The 27,903-nt window shown below is 40.7% G+C and overlaps 1 protein-coding gene across 10 annotated transcripts in view; it reads left to right on the forward strand.

Moving 5' to 3' along the window:
- The window catches only part of THRB (thyroid hormone receptor beta), a 294,090-nt gene that overhangs the window by 190,533 nt on the left and 75,654 nt on the right, over nt 1-27,903 (forward strand). For all 10 annotated transcript variants that reach the window (XM_073333469.2, XM_073333478.2, XM_073333472.2 and 7 more), the window contains one exon: nt 22,668-22,731. In XM_073333469.2, the coding sequence (XP_073189570.1) occupies nt 22,668-22,731 (64 nt within the window). The remainder of the gene's footprint in view (nt 1-22,667; nt 22,732-27,903) is intronic.

The following is a 27,903-nucleotide window of genomic DNA, read 5'->3' on the forward strand; positions in this document are numbered from 1 at the left end:
GAATAGAATCAATACAGAGAAATATAAACTAAATAAAAGCTAAATAGATCAACTCAAAGGCCTTGCTTTTGTGGGTCAGGATTTATTAGCATCAACCAGTGCAGTAGCATGGGCAAGCCCATACTGAGAAATTCTGGCCAAGATATATATTGAATTTGATGCCCAGTTTGTGATTGGTACTGTGCACAAGAAAATTAAACCTCACTTTAGCTTATATTTCTAAACTAGAATGTTTTGTTCACTGAGTTACTCAGCCACACATTTTATGATTCACAATAATAATAATCAGTAATAATCTTTATTTCGCCAGGAAAAAAATGAAAATAAGCTCATTTGCAATGATAATTTTGCCCAGATAAAACCACTCTAAACTCAGGTTTCCTGGTTGCAAAATTCACAGTGTATCTTAGGCCTTAGGCCTGGAAATGCTTAAACATAATGCTTAATTGTAAGTACATGAATAGATCCATTAAGGTTATACTTAATTAACTGTGACTACTCAGGAGCTTTAAAGTAAAGTAGGTTCTTAAGTCTTTGCAGGATCAGACTCTTACTCTTTCCTCAGCATGGACTAATATCACTGAATATGGGAAAAGTTCATTAATTTGCATTGTTCCTTCATGTAACTTTGGTAAAATAACAAGAAATATAAATGGCAGTACAGTTGTGAATTCCAGCAGGTAGGTTGATTGCAATGATATCACAATATCACATATGTTATGGGAGAAGAGATTTCTGTAGGACCCAAAACACAATTAATGCTTCCGGACTCTAAACATCAGGCATTCAGAAATCATGAGTGAAGCCACAAAAATCATGAGACTGGTTTCAAAATAACGATATTCTTTAAAATAATTAATTTTGGGTTTTGTTTTTTGTTTTTTTTACCTTTCGGAGTGTGTGCTTTTCTCCACCACCATGAGGGCTAGAAACTTTTGATTTTATAAATGAAAGCGGAGATTCTTACATATTCACATGAATCTAGGAGCTAGGGCTTCCTGCTTTTCTAGTCAGGATTTTCTTGACCCGGCCTTTTGGATTATACTTACCTACACTTTACTGAGCGTAAACTAGAGCAGTCGCACAACATGTATCCTGGAATATATAGCTATAGATGTTGTGCATGCACTGATATTTTTTTCTGATACATGCAGTAACTGAACTCTCCACTGTGAAGAGAACGGTAAAGATATCTAAAAACCAAAGTTACTAAAAAGTACATTGTTTGTGGACAAAGCTCAAAGAAAATGCTAATACGAAGCCCTTTTGTAGAGCTTTTTCTGTCTGGATCTCAAAACTGCTTCACAAAAACTAACTAATTTTGCATCACCACGCCCCTCAGAGATCAGTGAGTATTATGGCCATCTTATGGAGCCAAAAGGATTACAGAATTATGACCAAAATAACTAGTAAATGACAGAATGAGAAATAGAACCAATGAGTCCTGACTCACAGTTCCCTGCTTGTCCCACCAAACAACGTTTCTCCCCATAATGGAGCTATGAAGAAGTTAAGTCCCAAGATCACAAAATTCCTTTTGCACAGGAGGTTACACATATCTACCACAGATGAAGGGGTTAATATATTTTAAAAATATATTCTGTGATCTTGTCAATACCTTCAGTTCTATGTATTATTTCTTGCTTTTTATGGTTCTGCTTATCTGGTTTATATAGTAAACATGTTTGTTTCAGACTCACACGGGAACAGTTCAGAAACCTCCATAAAGTGACTTTTCCAGGAAAATTCCACCACTGGCTTTTGCAATCTTTACATCAGTATCTTGCCATGAAGTAATATCTCCATTTGTGATTTTCCTTATTAAATATCAAATTGGCTGCTTGTTGTGGTTCTGGGAGGCAACAAAAAATAGTTTGTTGCATTTGGTTAGTCCATAAAAGTGATGTTTGCTGAATTGTCATGCTACTCTGTTCCTGTGTCATAAAGAGACCTAACTCCCATAATACTAATAAACTGTAAAATGGAATTAAAGTCAATGCAGTAAAATCTAAGTGCAAGAAATAAGCCCAAATGTAGTAAATCAATTTAAAATATCTATGCCAAATTATGAGAAACTAATTCCTCAAATAATGAAAATAGACCAAACAGCCCAGACGTGATATAAAGTTATGTTTTGAGTCAAGAACAACTCCTAAGTATGTTTATTAATTATAATAGTACTTAGCACTTTATTTATAGATGTACATCAATTGTTTTAGGAAAGTAGGGATGAGCATTATTATCTTCACTTTACAGGTGGGGAAACTGAGATGCAGTAAAGATAAGTGACTTCCCAAACAAGCATGAGAAGTAAGAGGCAGAACTGGTTTCCTGGGTCCCAGTCCAGTTCTCTACTTAGTGGGTCATCACTGGTCATCCTCTAAAATTTATTTTTCCTGTGTCTCATTTTTGTTTCTCTTCATTTTATAGAACTGGGTATGGATAGGGGAGAATACAAACTAGGTCCCTATATTAACTCTTATTAAACTGGCTAGTTCTAAAGTAGCAGGAATAGGTGACCTCCTCCTGTCCATTGAAAAGGAGGATGTGCATCCTATACTTGGGATCTGTTTGTGGCATTTTATACTCCTGACCATGGTATGCTATGTCCCATTTCCAAGATGTTGCAGGTGTCAGCTGGAAAGGACTGAAATGGTTCTGATCCTTTCTTTTGAGATGCTCCCAGATTAAGATGATGGATTGTACCTTCACTTCCAGAGTTATCCCCTATGGAGGAGTCTCTCCTCAGTTATCTCCAGGGTCCTTTGTAACATCTACGTGAAGTTGTTGGGGGAAATTGTGAGAGGCCTTAATCTCTAATGTCTGCAGTATGCAGATTGTACCCAGGTCTTCATGTCCTTTACCACTGATGCAAATAGCACCATCTCTGTCACAATTTTCTGAATGCCTGGCCGAAATTAGCACCTGCATGAAGAACAACTGGCTGAAGCTGAAAGTTGGGTAGATGGAGGTGATGTCATCTGAAAGAAAGAAAGACTTGGAAAAAGTAGCAACTTAAACCATGTCACCTTCTATCTAGGGAGTGTCCTTACCGTCAAAACGCCCTTGGGCCCTCACTGTTTGGAGGATGGTCACAATACTTTTTCCCCAGCTGAGAGAAGCTAGACTGCACCCATCCTGTATGTTGATGACTTGGCCTTGTTAATCTACACCTTTGTGACTTCAAGGCTTGATTAATCCAATTCAGTTTTCATAGGTATGAACTTTAAAACTGTGAGTCCAAAATGCAACACCGATTGCTGAAATCACGTCCCTCTGGTTCATTTCTCACTGCAGTGGCTGCTCTGTAGAACACTAGGTCAAATTCCAAGTCTCATTCCTGACTTTCAAGCTCCTCTGTGTAAGTGTTCCGGGCAATGCAGAGAATGCCTTTCTCTCTCTGACGACTGTCGTCAGATGTTCAGCTGCATGTGTTCCAGTCCAAAACCAGACACCTGGTCACACTAGTCAGGACTCTAGAGAGGAACTAGTCCCAACTCAACCTCACTTTTCCCTGCCAGGAACACCTCCCTCATTGCTCTAGTCAGTAGTCCCTTAGGTCATAAAGCATTGCATGGGGGAGGAGCAGATTACAGCTACTGTTGAAGCTGAGAGAGGGAGAAACACACACACTGCTGGCAAAGTGGGGAGAGCAGGGGAGTCACAGGGAAATAACCAGCAACCCAGGTAAGGCAGTGGGTAGCATGGGGCTTTTCCCTCAAGCTCTTCTCATTTTCTCCTTCACCTACCACTAAGGTCCATCCTCCCAGTCACTCAGGTCCATCCTCTTCAACGTGGCCCTTCTCTCTGCCCGGATATACACGCGGTGCCCAAATCTTGCTGCTTCTACTTATGTAACATTCCAAATATTTGGCCTTTTCAACTTCTCCAGGCTGCCCCAGATCTCATTTATGCCCTCATCATTTTTGCACTATGACTGTAATCTCCTCCTCTCTGGCCTTGACACCAGCCACGCCGTTTCCCTCAAATGCACTTAAAACGTAAGCTGCATGGCTAGTCACTCCAGTCACATCTTGGCATCCCTTCACTGGCTCCTTTCCTCCACCCCACCAAACACATGAACTTTGTCTTTGCTTTTAAAATCTTACATCATCTAACCTCACCCTGTCTTACAGACCTATCAATTTAGTGAGCTGTCAAGGCCTGCCAGATATTGCAGCCAGCCTCAATTGCCTGTTTATCTGCTTCTTCCACAGGCACCTCTATGCTTTCTGCCAGGGCTCCTCATCAAAATTCTTAAATTCATAGTCCCTTTTTAATACCTCCTTCACGCATCCCTCTGCGGTGATGGCTACAAATCATCTTTGTGAGGCATTTTTTAAGCAAGTAGTGAGCTGAAATTTCGGCTTTTATGCTCCTCTTTTTTATTGTTAATTCATCATCTCAACTCCACCTCCTCTCATCTGTCTCATCCACCTGTTGTGCCCTGTCTGAGACCTAGTTTGTAAGCTGTCTCGATTGTGGGCCATCATCTTTAATACATGTGTGTACAAAGCTTAGCATAATGGAGCCGTAATCCTTGAATGGTGTTCTTAGATGCTGCCATAATAAAAAAAATAGTAATTAATTCCCACTTGGGGACACACCCTAATACAATACTTTTAAGGGAGCCAGAGGAATGCGGAGGAGGTTCGTGGATTCTCTTTCCGGAATGGAAAAGGAGGCCAGGAAGGGGAGTATGGTGGGGCTGCACTAATGAGGGCGAGGGAGGAAGAGCATTAGATCAAGCCCCCTCTGACTTGCCCAAGATCGTGTAGGAAATTTGTAGCAGAGCAAAGAATTGAACCTAGATCTCCAGAATCTTATTCCAGTAACTTAATGACAAGATTGTCCTTCCTCCCTCTTGGTGTTTTCTTTCTGCTCTAGCCCTGTTTCACAGTTTCTCTCCTGTCCCTTTCTCCCCCCTTTTTTGCTTGGCCCCACTTTGTCTCCCTTTCTCCTTTGCATCATTCTGCAGTATCTGCTCCTCCTCTCTGCACCCAGGAGTTCTGTCCTTTTGTGAAGGCACTAGTAAAGTGTATGCAGTGATCAGATACTGTAGTGAGTGGTACTACAGAAAAAGAAAAGATAGAAAGATGGTATAATACGTTCCTCAGGTATCCTGCTAGATGAAGCATGGATTTGTGCCAGTCAGGAAGAAATTGGTATGACTGTGGTAGTAGAAGTCTGGCAGCATCAAAATGCAGCAATGAGCACCAAACTCTAAATCCAGGAGCCACATGTTTTCATAGTAATTAACACAGTTTTCATTGACAACAGAAGTGCACTGAATGCATAAATTTTCTGCTGGGTTATATATATACGGCAGCAGGGTTTTAATGTGATGTTTTCCTAATGTAATTTGATGAAGAGACTGTCTTCGGAAATACATTTATTTAATGCATTCAGCAAACATCCATGGTTTCATTTACTTATTTTTTTAAAGAAATAGGAAGGACAATGTCTAAAACTTGAGACTTAGACTGTAGTAACATTAATGAGACCTCTGATTCTAGTCTATATGGGAGACCCAACAACCCAGGTTTGTTGGCCTTCATGCTTATGGCCATACAGATTAGTTTCTCTGATACATAGCTATCCCTGGAGCACAGATGAGGACTCATGACCGAACATATTTTCTGATGTCCCAGGCACCATTACCAGTTTCCTGACTTGATTCAGTACTAAAGGGAAGATTTTCTTTTCCAGTTCACACTAGAGCTGTCCAGTGCATATAACAGTCATAATAATAATACTTAGGACTTACATAATGCCTTCCATTAGGGTAAAATGATGAAAAGACAGAAAAAAGTTCACAGTTTCATTGATCGACTTAGGCTACATCTATACTAGAAGCACTGCAGCTGGACTGCTGTAGCATTTCTGGTGAAGACTCTCTAAGCCAACAGGAGCTCTCCCATTGGCTTAATTACTCCACCTCCCACAGTAGCTATGTCGGCAGGAGAAGCTCTCCTGCCAACATAGCGCTGTCTACACCAGCACTTATGTTACTAAAACTTACATTGCTCAGGGGTATGGATTATTCACATCCCTGAGCAAGATAAGTTATACCAAAGTAAATTTTAGTGTGGACAAGGGATTAGACAATGAGAGTCTGTAAAACTCTCTAATTAAAGAAGTTTAGCCTGACTTGGATTTGACATTGTATTTGTATTACACTGTTACCATTTGTTTCTCATATTTGATATCTGAACAAATTATTATTTTGATTTGATCATCAGTCTTTTTAATAATTAATATCAAGTGTGTGGTTCTTTGGTCTGTTACATTCCAAGCCTCTCTTTGAGGAATGTCTGAGCAACAAAACCTCAGAGTTGTTCCTCAGTGCTGAAGATTACAATCCTCAAAGGACTTCAGAAACCTTAATTGATAATTTGCAGTCAGTGTCTGCATGGAACTTCCATTGAGATCAACAAGAGCAGAATATGCAACAGAGATCCACGCTGCAGATAAAAAATTACCATGCTTTGACTGTCTAATAAAAGGCAGCTCCAAAGCACAGAGAGGAAACAACCCAAGTTAAAAAAGCAGGTATAAACCTGAGCTGTGTTCCTCCACAGGTAGGTGAGGGAATCTAGGGTCTGACCCAAGGCCAAGGGGCATTTTGTCATTGATTTCAGTGGGGGATTGAATCAGGAGCTGGAACACCACTGGCATGCTTCTTGGTGGAAAAGGAGAGAGCATGTCACAGTATCAGAAGCCTCTTCTTTTGTGCAGGCTCCCCTTGCATGCTGATTAAGATCAACATGGTAGAATAGGAGGGATGTGCTTACTTCATAGGTATATACCCTAGATCGCCATGGTTTTAGCACTCAGTAATGATATTTCATTTCATTTAATGCAATCTAGATGCCAAACATTGCACTCTTGTCATTTTGATAATTAGGCCGATGGGCTGATTTTCAGAGGTGCTCAGCACTCATGCCAGTGGGAGCTGTGGATGATAAGCCTTTCTGAAAATCAGGTTTGAATGTCTAATGTCCGAGTCATTACTCATAATTGGAATGTCTGCGGGGTTTTCTACACTTGAAATGCTACAGCAGCAGAACTGTACTGCTGTAGGTAATCCCGTTTGCATAGGCAATCACCCCTGAGAGGCGGTAGCTAGGTCGATGGAAGAATTCTTTTTGTGCTGGGGGTTCAGTTGGCTTAACTATGCTGATTGGAGTGTGGATTTTTCGTGCCCTTGAACGCCATAGTTAAGCGAACTTAATTTTCTAGTGTAGATCAGACCTAATTCTTTTAAACCTTGCATTCATACTGATTCTTTAAATCAAGTTGATGGACAAAGTAAGCTGGACATGCTTATGGAGAGCAAAATCTTTTATATCATACCTGAGTTTTTATGTTGTTTAAAATTTTTATTGTGATCGATATTGGCCCCATACGTATAACTTTTTCCCTTTCCTTTTTCCCATGTGTCAGATCCTTGCCACTTGTTTTCCTTATTTGACTTTCAAGTAGTGTGAGCTTTATTATAAAGGGGGTTTTGTGTTTTACAGAGTTTTTATTATACAGCAACCTAGATGCTCTTGTGGGGGTAACTTCATTACTTTATTTTTTAAAATCTTACTTTGAAAAAATGACAGAGATGAATAAAGTAGTGTCACATGTGACCAAGACACAAGGAATGAAAAATTTAAAAAATGTATTTTGGTAGTAAACTTGTGCACCTTATAAATATGCCTAAAAAATTAAAAATCAAATCACTTAAAGAAAAGCAGCTTACCACAAAAAACATCAGCAGTTTGCAGAGAGCCACCTGTAGCTCTCTGTGGTTCCAAAATGCCCCATTGCATGAGCCCATAACACCAGTACTGAGAATCAAACAAACCCTACTTCTAGCAATTATAGTGATTCACTTTAAAATAACATGATGGATGCCTAACTGGTTAATTACAGAATAAATAATTCAATAGGGAGAGGAAGGAAGGGAACAGGTTAAAAAGTTCCCTATGTGTGTTGTTTCCTTGGGAGAGGTAATGAAATCATCAGTGAGTAATACTAGTAACCTCATTCTAATGAACAAGTGAGGCATATGTCATGATGTTTTTGGGAAGTGAGTTTCAGTATGTTTGTGAAATTTAAGAAGAAATTTAATTATTATTGGACTCATTGGGTTGTTCTGTTGAAAAATAAGCTTTGGATTAAGTTTCCGAAATGGCCGTATGGGCTTGCTCTGTTACAAAATATCAGTTAAAAACAGGAGGGAATTTTCATTTTTAAAAATACCTACCCTTTTAACGTAGTTACATACCCGCCAGTAACGCTAAGCAGCGATTTGATTGGAATCTCCATAGCAAGAGCATTCGGCCATCAGCTCTCATTCTTTATGGCTATATGGTTATCAAGTGCTTTGCTGTCACTTAGTCAAGTCAGGATTAACTCTCTTATTCTCTCCTCAGAAATCAGTCTGTCCAACCCCATAATCATTTTTCATTTCTCAACTCTCCTCTATTCATGACTATCTTTCTTCTACTGAGATGTCAACAACTGAAGGCAGTATTCTAGTTGTGGATTCACCACAGCCAAACAGAGAGAGATTATTACCTCCTTGCTGCATTACATGATGCCTCTGCTTATGCATCCCAAAATTTCATTACCCTTCTTTGGTGCCATATTACATGGTAAGCTCATGGCCAATATGCATTCTCACTCTCTCTCTCTTTATACAGCAGTATGCTGATATGCTACAGAATTTGTGCAACCAATTTGTCCCCAGAAATGGGCTGGACTGATTTTCACCCTTCCTACATCCCTCTTTACTAAGTTCTGCTGCCTGTAAACATTCAGAAGAGAAGAGGCAACTGGTTCTGCTACCTTAATTATTGTCCTGGTCCTGCAATCTAAATTTTATTTACATTAAACAGTACCTCAGAAATTTTCCCCCCATAATTAGAGATGCACTCATCCCACAAATCTCAGGTGTTGAACACTCCAAAGTATGTGGGCATCTGGATCTAAGGTTTTAGTTTGTCCAGTTATAAAGATGGGGACCATGTGGAAAATTCAGATGCAGATTCAGGTCTTGAACCTCCCCAAATTTCAGTTGGTGCAAAACCATGGGTCTGATTTTCTGCCTATAACTGAATCTCCTCCATTTGTTCATCCAATGCTTTCTATGCAGCTCTAATTAGCTGGCCACCATAAAAGATTTCTGAGACCCTTGTAATGGAAAATGACTTTTCAGTAGTTAGATTTACTTTTTAAAGCAAACTTCTGTATCTATAAAGCTTTGGTTAAGGAAAGCAGCTAGCCTGAAGCTGTATTAATCCTGCTGAAATACCTCTGAAATAGTTCAAAACAAATGCCAATATAAGTTTTTAAGGTAATTCTCATCTCCATTCAATAAAGTGACATTTGCAGTTCAAATCATATTTATTTCTGCTTCACTAAACTTATGGGCACAGCACACACACAAGGCACATGGACAAAATTTGTCTTCCTTTGACAATTTTCATTCAGACACCTCCTGCCGGAGGTTTAGAAAATGTAATTTTTAATATCCAGTTAATAATGATGGAAAATTTACCACATTCGATAAAACTGTCTGAAAATTACTATCTTTATGGTTATCTGTAATTAGTCATTTGTACAGAGTGACTGGGTAATACAAGATGACCTGCAAGTAATTTCAGGGAACTGTTCATCACTTACAGACTGCACAATGAGCAGTGATGAAAATTAACATGGAAGATAAACTCTCCCTTATTGAAATTTAAATGAGAGCTAATGTGTCATGAATTGGTAGAACAGAAAACAAAAATAAGAAAAAATTTATGTCAAAGCCATGTGGTATCTTCAGTGCTCTTAAAACAAATACATTTACATTTAAAACATATACGAGAATAACCACTTACATTTAAACTCTTTTATTTTATTTATGTTTTTACATCTCCAGTAGCCCCCCACTAGGATGCTTATTAAGCAAGATACTTATCGATGTGCTTAAGTACCTTTCTGAATCAAGGCCTAAATCACTAAACTTATAAATAACTTTAATACACAACTGCAAATCAGCTAGAACTTTTGTGAGTGCACCTAGCTTTGGTTAAAATGCTTTCTGTTAAAGGGGACCTGTACAGGTAAAATATAGGGTTCATGTCCTTTTTTAGATCTATGAGATATACAAAGAAAGCATGCAAGTTTTTGTTTGTTTGATTGATTGATTTTTTTCATAAGAAGATGTGGAGGGGATTGTGACTATTTTTTTTTTTTTTTTTTGGATATGTTATAAGTTCAGGTTTTATCTACTTTCACTCTGTAGTGACTGGTGAACTAGTGACATTACAACATCACAAGATTCAAGAGACTGAGCTATTATGAGGGGAAAGGATTTTTGGCAGAGCTGTCTGAAAAATGAAGAAACCGTTTAATGGGAAATACAGAAATGTATAAATTGGTTTCCATCTTTCAGGGTTTGAAATGGACCCATTTTCTGTGACCACTTCGGAGAAATTTTAATCAATATTTTTTCAAAGTTTGGAATCATTACCAAACGTTTTCATTTGCCAAAGAGCATTGGAAGCAAGGTCACCTTTGTCAGTGTTTCAGCCCCCCTGCTCTTTTGGGCTCACAACAGACATCTCTGAGAAGCAGACCCAGGGATGACAAGATTTGACATTCCTGATATTTCTGAGTCTAAAAACAAGCAGAAAAAAATATGTAAAACAACATACAAAACAAAAAGGCCCTTTCCAATCTTTATGCTTCGTAAACAATGAGAAAGAGGCACAAAATCCAATTTTCAAAAATGAATTGCCTGGCACAATAAAGTTATCTGTAAAGTGAGGCTTCCAGCTCCAGTACTGCTGATCATCTTCTAACCACCTACTGAATGCCTACGTGAAGGCACACATACACTCTTCGTGGATTGTAAGGAGGGTTTTTATGGACTTCCAGGAGCAATTTTGTAGGGAGGTGGCATGACTGATGAAATCCTGCTCTTTGTTGCTCACATTTTCAGAGGTGATAATGGTGGAGCTTTTTGAGCCTGGTGATATGTCACCTAGTGCTCCACAACCCTAAAGGGATATGTCTTCTAACCTACTGGGGTGTTTAAGCATCACATATACAGCCTTTAGAGCTATATATCTAATGTTATCAAATCCATAACTGTGATACCAAATGATGATCAGATCATATATTCTGTAAGTGTGGTATCTTTATCTGTGCAGCACGTATTAAGCAAGGCAAGCATGACTTTAATTTATAGCTAGTACTGACTTGTTACATTTTCGGCTTATTATCCATCCTGCTTAAAGACAACCTACAGCTCTTTCTTTGCTCGGTTAAGCCAAAGGGATGATACTGGTGTATTAGAACCTTTGGGGAATGGAAAACATATTTTAGCTCTCTTTCCGCATTCCCCTGCTGCCTGACAGATTAATTATGATATTTTACAGTAGGTGACAGGTCTTATTCAAATAAACACACCAAAATAATTGCATACAGCAGGTTCTGATAAACATGAATGGAACCCTAACCTTATTGAATTATGCCACCTTTCCGGAGGTTGCAGACTATCTAACCTATCTCTAGAAATATTCATGTATCACACAGACATCATCATGCACAGAAAGCCATGTAGAAGAATAGCAGCCTCATTGGCACTGTACTTCTTAAAAATTATTTCTATCCATCTGAACTAACACTGTTCATTCTACAATTGTGCTAATTGAAATCCAAATGCTTTCAAAAATCCACATGAGGAGGCTGGGGCAAAGGTTACAATAATAGCTTATTAAAAGTAGTATCTGCATGTAACAATTTTCAGACTTTTGTTTTTTACTTTTACTTCATACTTGTAAAAGACCTGCTGAAACTCAGGGCCTTTCTGTACTTTTCAGTACAGAGCTGAACAGTAACTCTTTTAAGGTTTGAACCAGAGAGATGCAGAGGATCAACCATTCATGTTGAGTTGTGAGTGCTCATCACCTCACAGGGTAGATTAGTGACAAGATAAAATAAGGGAAAGTTGAAGCTCAATGGTAATAAAGTACCCCTCTGGAAAGAAGACTGTCACTTCAGAATACTGCCACTGTGAAAAAGGAAAGACTAGGAATAGACAGTACTACTGGCAGATGTCCTAATTGTAGGGCACAGTGTCTCTTCGCTAATATTATCAGATGCTGAAGGATAAGAGAATGAAAAGGTTTATGTGAAAGGTATATCAATCATACTTATACAATTATCATTGACTACACAGTATTATTTTGTGAGGAAACTGGTGCTCAAAATGATCTCACTGGAGAAGTAGTGGTTGAGCTCCCTGCAGAGACGGCCCCTCAAAATGTAATTGTGATAGTGGCTTTTGTTATAGTATTGACCTTTGCCAGGTATTGAACTGATGTCATTTCTCATAGGGCACGAAGTTGTCCAATTTTTGAAGAAAGAGAATGCTGCTTACTTACTTTGTAGGTATCATCTAATATAAACTGTGGCCTAAGAATATTCCACTAAAGCAGCCAGTGAAAAAGAATCTCGCACATAACATAGCCCCAAAAATGTTGACTTTGGTTTACTATTAAAAATATATTTCAAGCATATTCGATTACTAATAAGCGCTACCCATGCAATACTGACTGTTTGTCATAAATAGCAGTTGGCGTCTCCAGTTCAGACTTTCTCAGAGAAAGTGGAGGCTAAAATGAAAGTAGCTTTTGTGGAGAAAGTTTACAGAACAAAATGTTCAGATGATACATCAAGTAAATCCTTCACCACAAAGCCAAGATAGCCCCCAAGAAAAATAAAATTGCCACATCTTGTGCCAAAACAAAATGTAAGGGCTCATCGCCTGGAACACCTGATCAAAATTAACTGGCATTTTCCCCCTCACTTCCCTAGTTCCCAATTACAGAACCATAAGAACTGCATTTTGGAAGGGACTTTTACATTAGAACAAAGTTGAAAGGGAGAACATTGGGCTCTATCCAGGAATCACTGTGTAAAATGCTATGGCCTTTGTTTTGCAGGTCAGACTAGAGGCTCATGATGGCCCATTCTGACTGTATGAATCTAAAAATATTTAAACAACAAAATCAACAGCTACTACCTTTGTGTGTTCCCTGCTGCTTAGGATATTTATGTTTTAAATAAGGACATTCTACCTCATAGCTCAGTTTTCCCTTCTGACTGACCCTTCATTCAAGACATAATCCTGTGTTTATGTGATCACAGTCAGATCTTCTGGAAATGACTGAGATAGAAACAGTATTGCCAGCTGCAAGCCTTCAAAAATCAAAGGTCAGATTCCACAATATCGTGATTCACCCATGCATTGTCAGAAGATACTGGGCTAGATGGACCATTGGTCTGACCCAGTATGGCCGTTCTTATGTTCTTATGAAAACTGTAGAAATAGACCAGATCATCCTCTCCAACACAGAAAAGATGTAGAGATTCCAATGCCAGAAGGAAGCCGGAAGTCTGACCTCCTGTGTAACACAGGCCATAGAACTTCCCCAAAGTAATTCCTAGAGCAGATTTTTCAGAACAACATCCAATCTTAATTTAAATATGGTCGGTGATATTGGATGTGCCAAATTTGAATGGCACTGCGACTGGGCACTCAGATATCACATGCCACTCAGATTTGGCCTGGCTGCTCTTCCATCATGATGGGAGGATTGCGGGGGCAGCCAGGCAAAATTTCTGTGGCTGGCATTGCAACTTGGCAATGTTGGTTCATGATGGACAGGCAGCTGGGCCAAACCTGAGTGGCGCTGGGACCCAGTGTGCCCAGTCGCAACACCACTCGTCTCTCAAATTTAGCCCACACCATTTTGAGTGCGGCATGGGTGATGGGAGTGAGCAGAGCCACTGGGCAGCCAGACTCAGGAGAAGCCATCCTAACCTAGGACAGAAGTGGAGCGCTGCGCTGCACCATCCTTAACCCACCCATTGCTTTCCTGCACCTTCTCCCCTGTTGCGGACTCCAGACTCACAGAACACCCTCTGGGGGATATAGAAGAGGGAGGGATGGTGTTGTGGAGACTGCTAGCCCACCTACTGACATGGGAAGAATCAGATCTGGAGATAATCCAGGCCTGTGCTACTTATTTAAGCATCATAACACCGCTCTGACGGAGGTATATATTATTATGCCCATTTATCAGATGGGCTAACTGAGGAACAGAGAGGATACATAACTTTCCTCTGGTCACGTAGCAACTGAGCGGCCGAGTCAGAACTGCCTTTTCTTCTAGCTGAAAATGAATGGACAAGTCCCCCAATTTTTCTTAAAGGGCACAATAATCTAATTTGCTGTACACCCCTTGAGACTAGGAAGTGCTGCTGAGTGACCTCCAATCAGTGGTATTTAAATATACATAGAACCTCCCAAGACTCGGCACCTCATTTTATTAGCTCCCGTGTGGTCGACATTCAGCTTAGCCATGGGGAAATGCATGGTCATTTCTGTTGTCTGTCATGTTATAAAGTCATATTTTGAGTCAAGGTCACTTTTGATTCAACATACACAAGAAATAGTTGGCAGTACATTAATGGAAGCCACTTCAGTCCTTGGCATCTCTGCTGACATTTGCCAGTAAGACTTTCTTTTGTGATGCGAACATTTGTCCATAGGGGCCTGAACTCAAACTGCAAAATCATTTGGCATACCTCACCAAACAGCCATTAGATGTTAAAGACTATCAGCCACTGCTTAGATCTGAAACAGTGGCTTAGAGGTGAAAGGCCTCAGTACCCCATTCCTAATCTTTTGAGCCATTCGATCCCTCACAGGTTTATTGTTTAATCCAATGAGTTTGTATGAGAGAGGAGGAGTTTGGTGAGGTGTGTGTTTAACCAGACTGGTTAAAATTAATTGGTTAATCACCTTTTGTGATGATGAAAAAAAGGTAAGAACAATAACTGGCACATGGCTTGTCAGGCAAACAGACTGATGTGTTGCAAAATTGGAAACCCAGATTTGGGAATGAATTCCAAATATGCCTTTCTCTGGCCAGTGGAGACTAGGGGCTTGTCTACACTACCGCACTGGGTCGATCTAAGATACACAACTTCAGCTACGTGAATAGCGTAGCTGAAGTTGACATACTTAGATCTACTTGCCGCAGCATCTTCACTGTGGTATGTCGACAGCTGACGCTCTCCCGTCGACTCCGCTTGCGCTCCTCGATCTGGTGGAGTACTGGAGTCAACGGGAGAGCACTCAGTGGTTGATCGCTGCCCTCTGATCCGGCAGGTACTGTAGACAAGCCCTAGGAGTCCTGGAGATATGATAAGGGGCAAGGCACAGTATGTAGCCATTTCTAGTGTTCCTTCTGTGTTTGGACAAATCTGAGGGCTTGTCTACACTACCGCTTAAGTCAATGCAATTTACATCGCTCATGGGTGTGAAAAAGCCACGCCCCTGAGTAAAGTAAGTTACATTGACTTAGGCTTTGTCTACACTACGCAGCTTTTAGCAACTTGGCTGTGCCACTAAAAGGCGTGCAGTGTAGCTGCTGTTTGTCAGCAGGAGAGCTCCCTCAACAAGCAGCGCTAGCTTTGTTGGTAGGAAAGTGCTCCTGCCGACAAAGCGCTGTTCACACCAGCACTTATCGTCAGCAAAACTTTTGTCTTTCGGGGGGGTGTTTTTTAACATCTTTGAATGACAAAAGTTTTGTCTTTCAATTGCCAGTGTAGACAAAGCCCTAAAGTGCCATCTTCACTGTACAGACATAGCTTCTGCCTCTTGTTGAGGTGGAGTAATTAAGTTGACAGGAGCGTGCTCTCCTGTTGACATATTGCATCTTCACCAGGTACGCTACATCAAGTGAAGAAAAACCCTGACTCTTCCTTTCCTGACACTGAATCATACACACAGCATGTGGCTGCAAATCTGGAGGCTGGGGAAAAGGTTCAGAATATCTCCATTGAAAGGACAGGAGAAATCTTTTGCAACCTTAACTGTCATATGTCTGCAACTAATGCTTTGGGATGGGGCTTATCTCAAGATTGTAGTCTACGGAAATCCTTCATGAATGGAAAGATTGGATTGTAAAGAAAGAGTGAGACCTTGGCTAGCCGTCTTGCAAAAACACTAGACAGAGAGCTGACGGCACAAAAGTTCATCTGCTAGAGACTGCTTCCTGGGTGCTAACATTAAGAGTGGAAATCTAAAAGTTGTTTGCATTTGTGTTGCTCCCAGGATATGAGAAAGAGAAGGTGGGTGAGGTAATATTTTTTATTAGAGCAATTTCTGTTGGTTAAAGAGACAAGCTTTTGAGCTCCACAGAGCTCCTCTTCAGGTCTGGGACAAGTAATCAGAGTGTCACAGCTAAATACCATCTGTTCTACCTTGTATTTAGCTGTGACCCACCAGATTATCTTTCCCAGACCAGAAGATATTACCGTAATCATCATCCACCTTTGCTCTCTTATGTAAAAGTTGTATCATTTGTGGAGTACAGAAAGGGAAAGTTAGGCACCAATGTTCAGAATGTATGAATCCCATACATTACTAGTCTGGTGTGGAGAAGGGATTTGCCCCATAAATCTCCCACCTGGGTGCTATTTGTACCCTTTTACAACCTTTTTAGATCAGTAACTGATTTTGATTGGGGACCAGATTTTCTCTAAGATCCTCCACACTTAACCAGCCTCCAAGGAGGAAAGTTCTGTAGCTAATTTAGACACCACCCACCCTTCCAACAGCTTACAATACTAGATCCAGAAAAAACTGTGAAGAATGTGGGGCATTTGGGCATTATTTTAACAAAAAAATATGCGTAGCTCAGTTTTCCCCTCTCGTTTTGTATTGTTACCCACTGGTTATGAAGGGACTAATTTTTTTCTTGGGATCGAGAATAGGTAAAAGAGTCAAGTAGGTGAGTCTGAGTTGGTATGAATGAACTACCAAGAATTGTCTACATATGGATAGGATTGCATTGGAGATACAATGGAAGACAAGTGACTGGACATTAACTTTTTATAACTGGCAGCCAAGGGAAAGTAAATGTGGAAGCCGCTTAACTGGGACTGGGAACAAAGGACTGAGGTGTGAGCACTTGGGTATCAGAACTCTTTCCATTCTAGCCTAAGGACACTTCAATACTATATTCCAGTTGTCTCAGGCCAGGTCTACACTAAAAAGTTAGGTTGACCCAGCTACATTGCTCAGGAGTATGAAAAATCCACAGCCCTGTGCAACATAATTTAAGTGACTTAACCCCCAGTGTTTGTTCCATCAACCAAGTATCACCTCTCACAGAGATGGATTAACTTCAGTAATGGGAGAACCCCCCCTCATTGCTGTAGTGAGCGTCTTCACTGAAATGCTACAGAAGTGCAGCTGCGGTGGTGCCGTTGTTGAGGTTTAAGTGTAGACATAATAAAAGTTGCCTTGGTTTGAAAAGGCTGCACTGTGTCCCTTCAAGTATCTGCTGATTGCATAGCTTCCAAAAGGGGTAAAATCTGTAACCGGAGTTCCTGTTCTTTTGGACTGGCTGGAAGAGCCATGGTGAGAAACAGAGGTGCTTAAGTCAGTGTTATAGCAGGGCCAGTGGGCTCCTCCTTATCAAAAGTGGAGACCTAAGGCCCAGCACTAAAAGGGGTATTTTCCAGAGAGATTGTCTAAAAGTTGGAGGCGAAGCATGCCCTTGTGGATCTGTGGACAAAGACATTTGACTTTTGGGACAACAAAACAGATAAACAGCACAGACTGAACTGTTCCTTGCAACTTGCCACATTCCTTAAAAGGAAGTTATTTTATTTACTGCAAATAAAATGCAGAATGAAACATTAATTATTAATTCCAGAATTGAATCAAGAAACACTATTAAAATCATTGTCATCTATAAAACAGCTAATAAAAACCCACTCCATTTATTATTTGTAATACAGCAGCAATTAGAAACCTCAACCAATCAGGGCCCAAATGTGCTTGTTGCTGTATATACTCAGAGCAGGAGGCAGTCCCTGCCCCAGTGAGTTACACACACAAGAGGAAGAGGAAGAAAGTAGTCTCTCAGGTTTACAGACAGGGAACTGAGGCACAGAAAGATTAAGTGACTCGCTCCAAATCACACAGGAGGTCTGTGGCAATGCCAGATCTCTTGAGTCTCAGTGTAGTGCCCTACACAAATAGCCATCTTTCCTTTCATTCATTTCCTCATGAATTTTTACACGAGTGACTACTTCATGCCAAATACTGGTCTCATTGAGGAAAATGGCAAAACTCCCAATGGGGAGTTTTGGCCCTTAAAACATAATTGGCTGAAAAAGCTTTTACTTTTCTCTTTTTTTTCTTTAAATTGGCCTGTAGACAATAATTTTAAGACTAGTAACTAATTATTTACCGGAGGGACAAGCTTTATTTCCAAAACTTGATTATTTTGTTTTTAAGAGTACTGTATATGATTGTCAGTAAGTCACCTAACCACAGTTAGATTCAGGCAAATGATTTATTGGCGAGATTCACTAGTTCCACTGGCATGTTGGAAGGGGCCTGATCCTGATTTGAATAGGAGTAGGAACAGACCTGATCTGTGTTTACTAGTCTCCTGTTTAATTTGTTGTTTGGCACAGTATAAAATACCTCAGAGTTCCACAAGATGTCAATAGAAAGAGAATAAAGTTTTCCTTGTAGCCTCTGTTTATACTTGTTTGTACATGGCAAAAGTGAAACGGAATATCTGTTTTGCACCTAAAGATTAAAGGACATACTGTTATTTCTAAGAAGAGTCCCGATTTGCTTTCAGGCAGCCTGTAGGGAAGAAAAGAGGAGACACAAACACATCAGAACATGCAAAGAGGCTGATTATTTTAACCTTTTGTCCCATAAAACCTTCACCCAGCAGGTTTTATTTTCTCACTTGCTGTTATAATTACCACAAAAGTTGAGATCCTTTAAATACTTTGGGAACGTGGTGTAGCAATTCCAGACTTTGGAATAACAATTAATTTATTGTTAAGTTTATCAAATATGTCAGGTTAAATGACGAAAACAAATTAAGAACAAGTTAAAATGAAGACAATATACAAATACATTACATTATGAGGGCTAAACTCACATTGAAAAATCCTGACCTTGGACTAGTAGGTTTCTAATCATGTCAAGAGAGAATGATAGGGCTATCATTTCATTAGGGGTTTGTGCCAGTGTCATAAATCATGAGAGTGAAGCTCAAGGAGACTCAAAAGATTAAATGCAGCTGTTTCTTATTTTGTATCATGTGTGGCTCTAAATTCAGATGTGTACCCTGCCCAGGTTCCCAATGAGAGCTTCTTTCACCTGCTTACGTATGCACTTCTGTATGAATCCCTGCTAATCCTTTTTTGGCTCCCATCTCCTTTTTCTCCCACTACTGACTGTTTCTTGCTAGCTTTCTACCCCCGGGGTGTCACTCCTTTAACACATTAGTACTGTTGTACTTTCTTCCTTGCTGGAGCACACTTCCCCTGTCACTTTAGTGCAGTGTTTCTCAAACTATTGTACTGGTGACCCCTTTCACACAGCAAGGCTCTGAGTGCAAACTCCCTTATAAATTAAAAACACTTGTTTATATATTTAACACCATTATAAATGCTGGAGGCAAATCAGGGTTTGGGGTGAAGGCTGACAGCTTGCGACCCCCCCCCATGTAATAACCTCGTGACCCCCTGTGGGGTCCCAACCCCCAGTTTGAGAACCCCTGCTTTAGTGGATCTGACTGGGTCAGTTTCATAACTCACAGCTGGGTATGACATCCTGTTCATGGTTGATATCAATGGTGCACTAGAGGGAGCTAGAGGATAACGTGATGCCAGCCAAATTATAGTAAGGGGTTCCAGCCACATAATTAATCAAGAAGAGGTAATGTGGACAGGCGGGCCTGATAAATGGAAAAACATTTTTCTTGTTTTACCTTAAAAAACACATCAGACTGACTTTATCTGGGGACTCTGACATGGGTCCTCAAAATATGATTGGCTGATTTTCAGTATTTGCTGGCGTGACATCACATGAATTTAGACCACTGCCTTACACCCATGGTAGCCCTGTATGAGGGGATCACAGGTGGAGCAGACATGCAGTGGGGTCTTTGTGCCCCCTACACCCTGCGGAGGGGGTTCCATGCCAGGCCCCTGTAGGCCAACACAGAGGGCTACTAGAGACCCAGGGCCCAAACCTTCCACATAGATGGTGCAGATGGTGTACAGCTGGTGTTCCAGGTTCTAGGTTGAAATAAAGACAGTGAGAAGTTATGCCACAGTTTGGGTGGTGGTGCATTCTGATCCTCCAAGTCCCCATGGAGTTCCATGTTCAAAGCCTGATTGATTACTCTGGCTTTTTGTGGTTTAGGAGCCCACATTTACCCCAAGCATTTACTTTCCCATACTGCAACTGGTGTTGTAAAGAATATAGGAAACAAGCGTATTTCTTTTAACAATGTATCCTCTGGTTTAATTTTTAAAGGGATTTTCAGTTAAAGTAATTATACTATCCATATAGCATCTTCTTGCTTACAATATCTAAAGCTTGCATTTCTTTTACAGTTAAGTTATTTGATTTAATCATTGAAGGAAATTTTATGTTTTGTAGTATTTGTCTATAAGAAGGACGCCACACAACAACTCAGGGTATGTCTTCGCTACCTGCCGGATCAGCGGGCAGCAATCGAGCCAGCAGGGATCGATTTATCGCTTCTAGTCTAGACACAATAAATCGACCCCTGAGCGCTCTCCTGTCGACTCCTGAACTCCAGCGCCACAAGAGGCGCAGGCAGAGTCGACGGGGGAGCGGCAGCAGTCGACTCACCGTGGTGAAGACATCACAGTAAGTCGATCTAAGTACATCAACTTCAGCTACGTTATTCACATAGCTGAAGTCGCATAGCTTAGATCGATCTCCCCACCCCCCAGTGTAGACCAGGGCTAAGTAATGGATGTATTGGTTATTGTGAAATAATGCTAACAACTTTACTATAAAGTTTATGGGCAGAACCTTAGCTGGAGATCAGGCCCACTGTCTCTCAAGAAGGGGAGGAAGTGTCCCTAGAACCCAAATAAATCTAAAGAAAATAAGAATACATGTCCAAAAAGCTTTCATTGAATAGTGGGAGAAAAGCACAAGTAACTTACATGGTCCCTGCAAGATATTATGAAGTTCTAAAGGCATTTTTTTTAGATTTTTTTAATTTTAATTTTAATTTTTTAGAATTTTTTAAATTGTTTTGCATTTTTAAACCTTTACATTCACACATTTTCCTTTCTGATGAAACATACACATTCTCTGATAGATGTAATGAAATACGTAGATAGAAATGGATGTGGTGGGAGAAACAGCAAGGGAGATAAATGATAAGGTACCAGGTGGTGCTGTTACATATAGTCCTGTGGTTCTTTTCCTTAGTATGTGAGCACTGTTCAGTCTTGGAAGAAATGCTGCATTGTTTTTATTTTTGTGATATCATTTCTCATTGGAGGGTCTGTTGCAAGAGGCAGAAGAATTTGTTCTCTGTCATCATGTCAGTAACTAGAGTCAAGGCTGGGGCAGAGTTGCTCCTTAGGAACTGGGCGTTGGTGTTTAGGCTGAGATTCCTGTGCGCTGTTTGTGGCACCTCTGTCCCAGAACTGATGTATATAGTTTAAAATAAGCAGGTTGCACTAAGATGACACCCCTATTCTATAAAAAGAAAAGGAGGACTTGTGGCATCTTAGAGACTAACAAATGTATTTGAGCATAAGCTTTCGTGAGCTACAGCTCACTTCATCGGGTGCATGCAGTGGAAAATACAGTGGGGGGATTTTATATACACAGAGAACATGAAACAATGGGTGTTACCATACACACTGTAACGAGAGTGATCAGGTAAGGTGAGCTATTACCAGCAGGAGAGGGAAAAAAAACAAAAAAAACTTTTGTAGTGATAATCAAGGTGGGCTATTTTCAGCAGTTGACAAGAACGTGTGAGGAACTGTAGGGGGCGGGGGAAATAAACATGGGGAAATAGTTTTACTTTGTGTAATGACACATCCACTCCCAGTCTTTATTCAAGCCTAATTTAATGGTGTCCAGTTTGCAAATTAATTCCAATTCAGCAGTCTCTCGTTGGAGTCTGTTTTTGAAGTTTTTTTGTTGTAATATGGCCACTTTTAGGTCTGTAATTGAGTGACCAGAGAGATTGAAGTGTTCTCCGACTGGTTTTTGAATGTTGTTATTCTTGACGTCTGATTTGTGTCCATTTATTCTTTTATGTAGAGACTGTCCAGTTTGGCAGAGGGGCATTACTGGCACATGATGGCATACATCACATTGGTAGATGTGCAGGTGAACGAGCCTCTGATAGTGTGGCTGACGTGATTAGGCCCTATGATGGTGTCCCCTGAATAGATATGTGGACAGAGTTGGCAACGGGCTTTGTTGCAAGGATAGGTTCCTCCAGCAACCACACGCCACGCAACAAAAACATTAACCCAGGAACCTATCTGGAGACCTGGTCTTCCACAACTCTGCCAGGATTCTGGCAGTAGCTCACATTTGTTGCCCTCTGCATTAGTGAAAGTCACCTGAGCTTCGGTGCAATGTGAAATGCCAGCAGACGTGGACTGTAGCATCCAGTACCAAAAATGTCTTATCCTGTTTACACACTAATGTTAGCCCAACTATTTTGCATTTGTGGATGTATCACATATATATTTTTTTCTCCTCTTGGCAGGTGATATTGGTGAAAAAGAAGAATGAGAATGATTACTTATCCATAACTCCCAGCAGTATGTCAGGTACCCATATTTCATACGAAGTCTCTACACAGTGTCAAATAAAATTATTATAATATTTTATGGGCATTGAGTGCTTCTCAAAGGTTCTGAAATGAATTGGTCCTGGAGACAGAAGTTCTCCTTGTACCCCCAGAACAGATATAAGTTGGGTAGCAAGATTTCCCCCACACTACCCTGCTGATATGCCTCAACTCCCCTGCTGGAGGGGCCTGCTCCATAGTTCATTCTCTGTGACCATTACTTCCTGGACTCCTCTGCCAAAACTGCCAACAGGGTGGCAATTGCCACCAACTGTGTTATGGATCATGGTGGTTTGTCTGATGAGGACATGTCCTCTAAGGACTGGACTGAAATAAACTCAGACCATCGAGCAATCATCCTGTAAAAATGACTTTCATTACTACTGACCTGGGCTGAACTGAGGCCGAGGCTCTCAAGGCGAAAGGCTCTGGACTTCGTTTCAAGTCTCCTTGGCCAGCCTGTCCCCTTTTAGATATAAAATATGGGAATGTTCACTTAGCATTAGAATTTTGGGTGTAAAAAAATAGTAATCCAAGAGTGGGATGTCTACAAAATGCAATATACAGAAATGATGTTTAATCCCAGAGAATCTCTCACTTTCACTGCACATTTCTAGTTTTTTTTTAAATTCGCATTTTCAAAAAGAAGCTGTGGGTTCTGCTGTATTTGTCAATAGCTTTTTATCATTTCAAAACTTGCATGTTTTATTTTAAAAGCTCCCATGTGCGATGCAGGATGCAAATTTTGAGCTGGTTTGGGGAAGTCACAACAGGTCAGACTGAATTCCGGTCACTGTGCTCAGGGGGCATTCCATCTCTACTCCCTTGGGAATGCCCAGTGCCCAAAGGGGGCAAGGAGAGTTAGGTCATGGCTTTGTCCCTCCCCCCATGCAGTGTGCAGCAGAGGGTAGGTAGCTGCATCCACAATGGGCACAAAAGTACCCAGTACTCTGGCCTTGTGCACTGGGACCTCCTGGAGACATTCATAGAATCATAGAATATCAGGGTTGGAAGGGACCTCAGGAGGTCATCTAGTCCAACCCCCTGCTCAAAGCAGGACCAATCCCCAATTAAATCATCCCAGCCAGGGCTTTGTCAAGCCTGACCTTAAAAACTTCTAAGGAAGGAGATTCTACCACCTCCCTAGGTAACGCATTCCAGTGTTTCACCACCCTCCTAGTGAAAAAGTTTTTCCTAATATCCAACCTAAACCTTCCCCACTGCAACTTGAGACCATTACTCCTTGTCCTGTCCTCTTCTACCACTGAGAATAGTCTAGAACCATCCTCTCTGGAACCACCTCTCAGGTAGTTGAAAGCAGCTATCGAATCCCCCCTCATTCTTCTCTTCTGCAGACTAAACAATCCCAGTTCCCTCAGCCTCTCCTCATAAGTCATGTGTTCCAGACCCCTAATCATTTTTGTTGCCCTTCGCTGGACATTATGACTCCCCAAAGCAAAATGTCTCATTGTGCTTCTCCAGGGGGAGGGTGACTGAACTGCCCTGGATGGAGGGAAGGGTTTAAATGGTATAACCTGGCTCTTTAGCATTTATAAATAGGAGTAAACACCACAGGTGTGTGTAAAGCAAAAATGGCTGGGTGAAAGAAACTGATTTTAAACTAAAAGTGTCGGTGCAGCTGCCGCTTTCAAGTGTTTTTCATCCCAATCCATTTTAATTTTTCATTTCTTATTAAAAGAGCTTGTAATCCCCTGCATGATTGAGAATGGAGAAAGGAGCATGCTTGGAATATAAAGCTTTTCAAATCTTTGGCTACAGCATTGCTAGAGAAAGGTCTAAAGCCAGATTGGAGGTCATCCTTAATGAATTAAAATAAAGGTCTAGATTCTGCTCTCTGAAGTCCATGGAGTTACCATTCATTTACACCCATGTGACTGAGAGCAAAATCTTGCCCAGAATGTGTTAGATTGCCTCAAATTATATGTTGTATTATACGGAATGTATATCTACTTACTTTTTTATATATGGCCCCCTCGTATGTATGCTGCATTTTTTATTACTGTTGATTACTTAGTAGATATTGGTCAAACATTCTGGTCCTTACTGAAATCAGTGGGAGATTTGCCTGAGAAAGGATTGCAGGATTTGACACACTGTGTAGTATAACCAAGTCACAGTTACTGTGCAAGTCATTATTTTTGAATTATTTTATTCTGGTGCATTCGAAATCTCAACTTTAACATTGTAGTAGTGTGATTATTTTGAAGTGAATGTCGTGTGTGTGTGCTGTGTATATCTGTCTGTCTCTCTAGTTGAATCTCTAGCTAGATATAAAGATAAAGAGAGATGCCAAATTTTCCAAAATGGTTTTGTGTGCCTCAATCTTTGGATGCCCAATTTAGGTGGCTTGTTCCTTTAAGGGCTGAAGGCATGAGGGCAGTCAACCCTAATTATTCAGGAGGCACATCTGAGCAGGGATCAGGTGATTCCACTTCAAGAGCAGCAGGAAGCTGCAGAAAGAGGCGGATGCTTAGGGAGAAACAGTCAAAGAAAGGTATGGCAGAGAGTGCAGAAGAACTGCCCCGAGCAGGAGGCTCTTGCAGGAGACCCTTAACCGGGGAAGGTTTGGTCCTGGAAGCCAGAGTCAGAGGGCTGAAGAAGGCTAAGTGGCCGGGAAAACAGACTCCAGGGGAGTAAGAAATATCTCCAGCCAGGTATGGCTGAGAGTGGCCTGCCATTGCAGGGAAATGCTGCAGAGAGCAGACTCCGGGGAAGAAGAGAAGCCCCAGAACTGAGTTTTGTTTTGTCTTATGTCAATAAATTAGACCCTGGGAAAAGGGGCATTATTGGACAAAAAGCCTGAGTGTATTTAATAAGTAAGTGTCCTGAAAGGGAGAAACTGAGGCAGGCAGTCTGGAGATTGACCTCAGGCCACAAGGGGATGTTCAGGACAGGAGGCAGTTGGCTTGGTAACACACACTTTATGGGGCTTGATTTTCAGAAAGCGGGACTCCTTTGTATGTAAATGTATAAAATAAGAAACTGAAAATGGCACTATAGTGCAGTGCTTTTATGTGAGAGCCAAGTGAAAATAAAATAAAAAATAAATTCTTACATAAATGTGAATGTGCATTTATTAGAATGCAGACTCAAAATAAATTTAATTCACCCTGGAGCATAGCCACAGGAATCTAAGTAGTCCTACAGAGTGCCTGAAATTTTGTAATTTCTGGCTGTGGGAAGGGGTCAGCTGAAAAGCTAGACCTGCAGGGCCCTGCCATCTTGCAGCAGGTCAGGCATGCATTGCGTTGGTCTATACGTCTTTACTACCATTATCAGTTGTGAATCTCAAATTTTGCAGTCTATATGATGCATGCATTTAGAGACATACATTTTTCGTACTGATTATAATGATCACACATTCAAATAAAGGGGAAATTCAAGAAAAGGGGTAGTTTTACACACTTCAGGTAGGATTCAGAGTTGAGTGTGGCTTTAAATACATGCACACTGGTACCTTCAAATAGCTGCCTTCAGCTTGGTAGCACATAAATAAATGATGACAAATTCTGTATGATGCATGGATGGTATAAATCATGGATTGGCAACCTTTGGCACGTGGCCAGTCAGAGAAATCCGCTGGCAGGCCAGGACGGTTTGTTTACCTGCAGCATAGGCAGGTTCAGCCAATCGCAACTCCCACTGGCTGCGGTTCACCGTTCCAGGCCAATGGGGGCTGTAGGAAGCAGCATGGGCCGAGAGATATGCTGGCTGCCACTTCCCGCAGCCCGCATTGGCCTGGAACGGTGAACTGCGGCCAGTGGGAGCTGCGAACATTGGCCGAATCTGCGGACGCTGCAGGTAAACAAACTGTCCCGGCCCACCAGCGGATTTCCCTGATGGGCCGCATGCCACAGGTTGCCAATCCCTGGTATAAATATACATGCATGTATAATTATAACTTTGCTATTTCAAAAGCAAATTCTTTTAAACATGTTAAAGGCACTTATTTTCATTTCTGATTAACTCCATAGCAAATTACATGTTTTTAAAGAAGCCATGTTCGAATTGCACCAGAAATGTCTTAAAGGATTATTTTATTTATGCACAGATCGCTAGAAAATGCCCAAGTGAGTATTTACCCACCCCGACCCCCCAAAAAAATTTCATGATAACTGCTGCAGTGAGAAATGTCAACTCAAAGAGTAATATTTGCAGAAAGATATAAGTGCCTTGGAAACAAGGGCTTATACAGAAACTGCCTTTTCAGCTATAACTATAACTGTGTCCACTGTAATACAGATGTAGAATAGAATATGGGCTTGGAACTGGTCCTCTCTCTTTGAGACGATATACTTTCCAATAAATAAGCAAGAATGTGAAGCACACTCTGTAACAAAATTTTCCTTTGTTCAAATATTCTAGCAGAGCTGATGCTTGAAGCATCACCCCTGAATAGCAGTAACATATTCACTGGTGGTCTGATCCTGCTCCCACTGAAGTCAGTGGTGAAATACCCATTGACACCATTGGTGCAGGCAGGGTCAAGTCAGGCAAAACTCACACTGACTTCACTTATAGTGTGAACTGAGCAAGGAATCAAGTCTGGGCCAAAGTGTGAGCAAGTGAATAACAGCTGCAGTGTACCATAAATTCACATTAATTTCTGCTTGAGATATACTGAAGTAAAATACTAAGTCCTGTTGAAGTCACTGGGATTTTTTGCCATTAACTTCAGTGGGGCCAGGATTTCACCCTGAGCGTATATCTTTTCATATTGTATCCAGAAATTCGGCTTCAACTCCCAGATATTAATACAGTTCTGTTTGAGAATGACCATTAAGTTGAATCAAGATAGGTATTAGCATATAATTAAGTGCTTATGTTGGGGAATAGAATTTAAATGTCATAAATGCATATTTTCAGAAAGCAGAACTTTAATATGCAATATTTCTTGTAATAGGTCACTCATTTGGAGAAGGAAATTAATCAGCTTTTATTAAAACAAATCTATCTGCAAATGAGTAACTGCAAGACTAATTTATGTAATTTCAAAGAACTGGGAAACGTAATAGTTTCAGATAAAACAGTCACCTTTTCTGTGTAGTCCGTTTCTCTGTAATGCTCATTAACCTGTAGCACTCTGCAACAATTCAGATGGAAAACAGCTGATTGTCAAGTATTGTTTTAG

The sequence above is a fragment of the Lepidochelys kempii genome, chromosome 2 (assembly GCF_965140285.1).
Source record: "Lepidochelys kempii isolate rLepKem1 chromosome 2, rLepKem1.hap1, whole genome shotgun sequence".
NCBI lineage: Eukaryota > Metazoa > Chordata > Testudines > Cheloniidae > Lepidochelys > Lepidochelys kempii.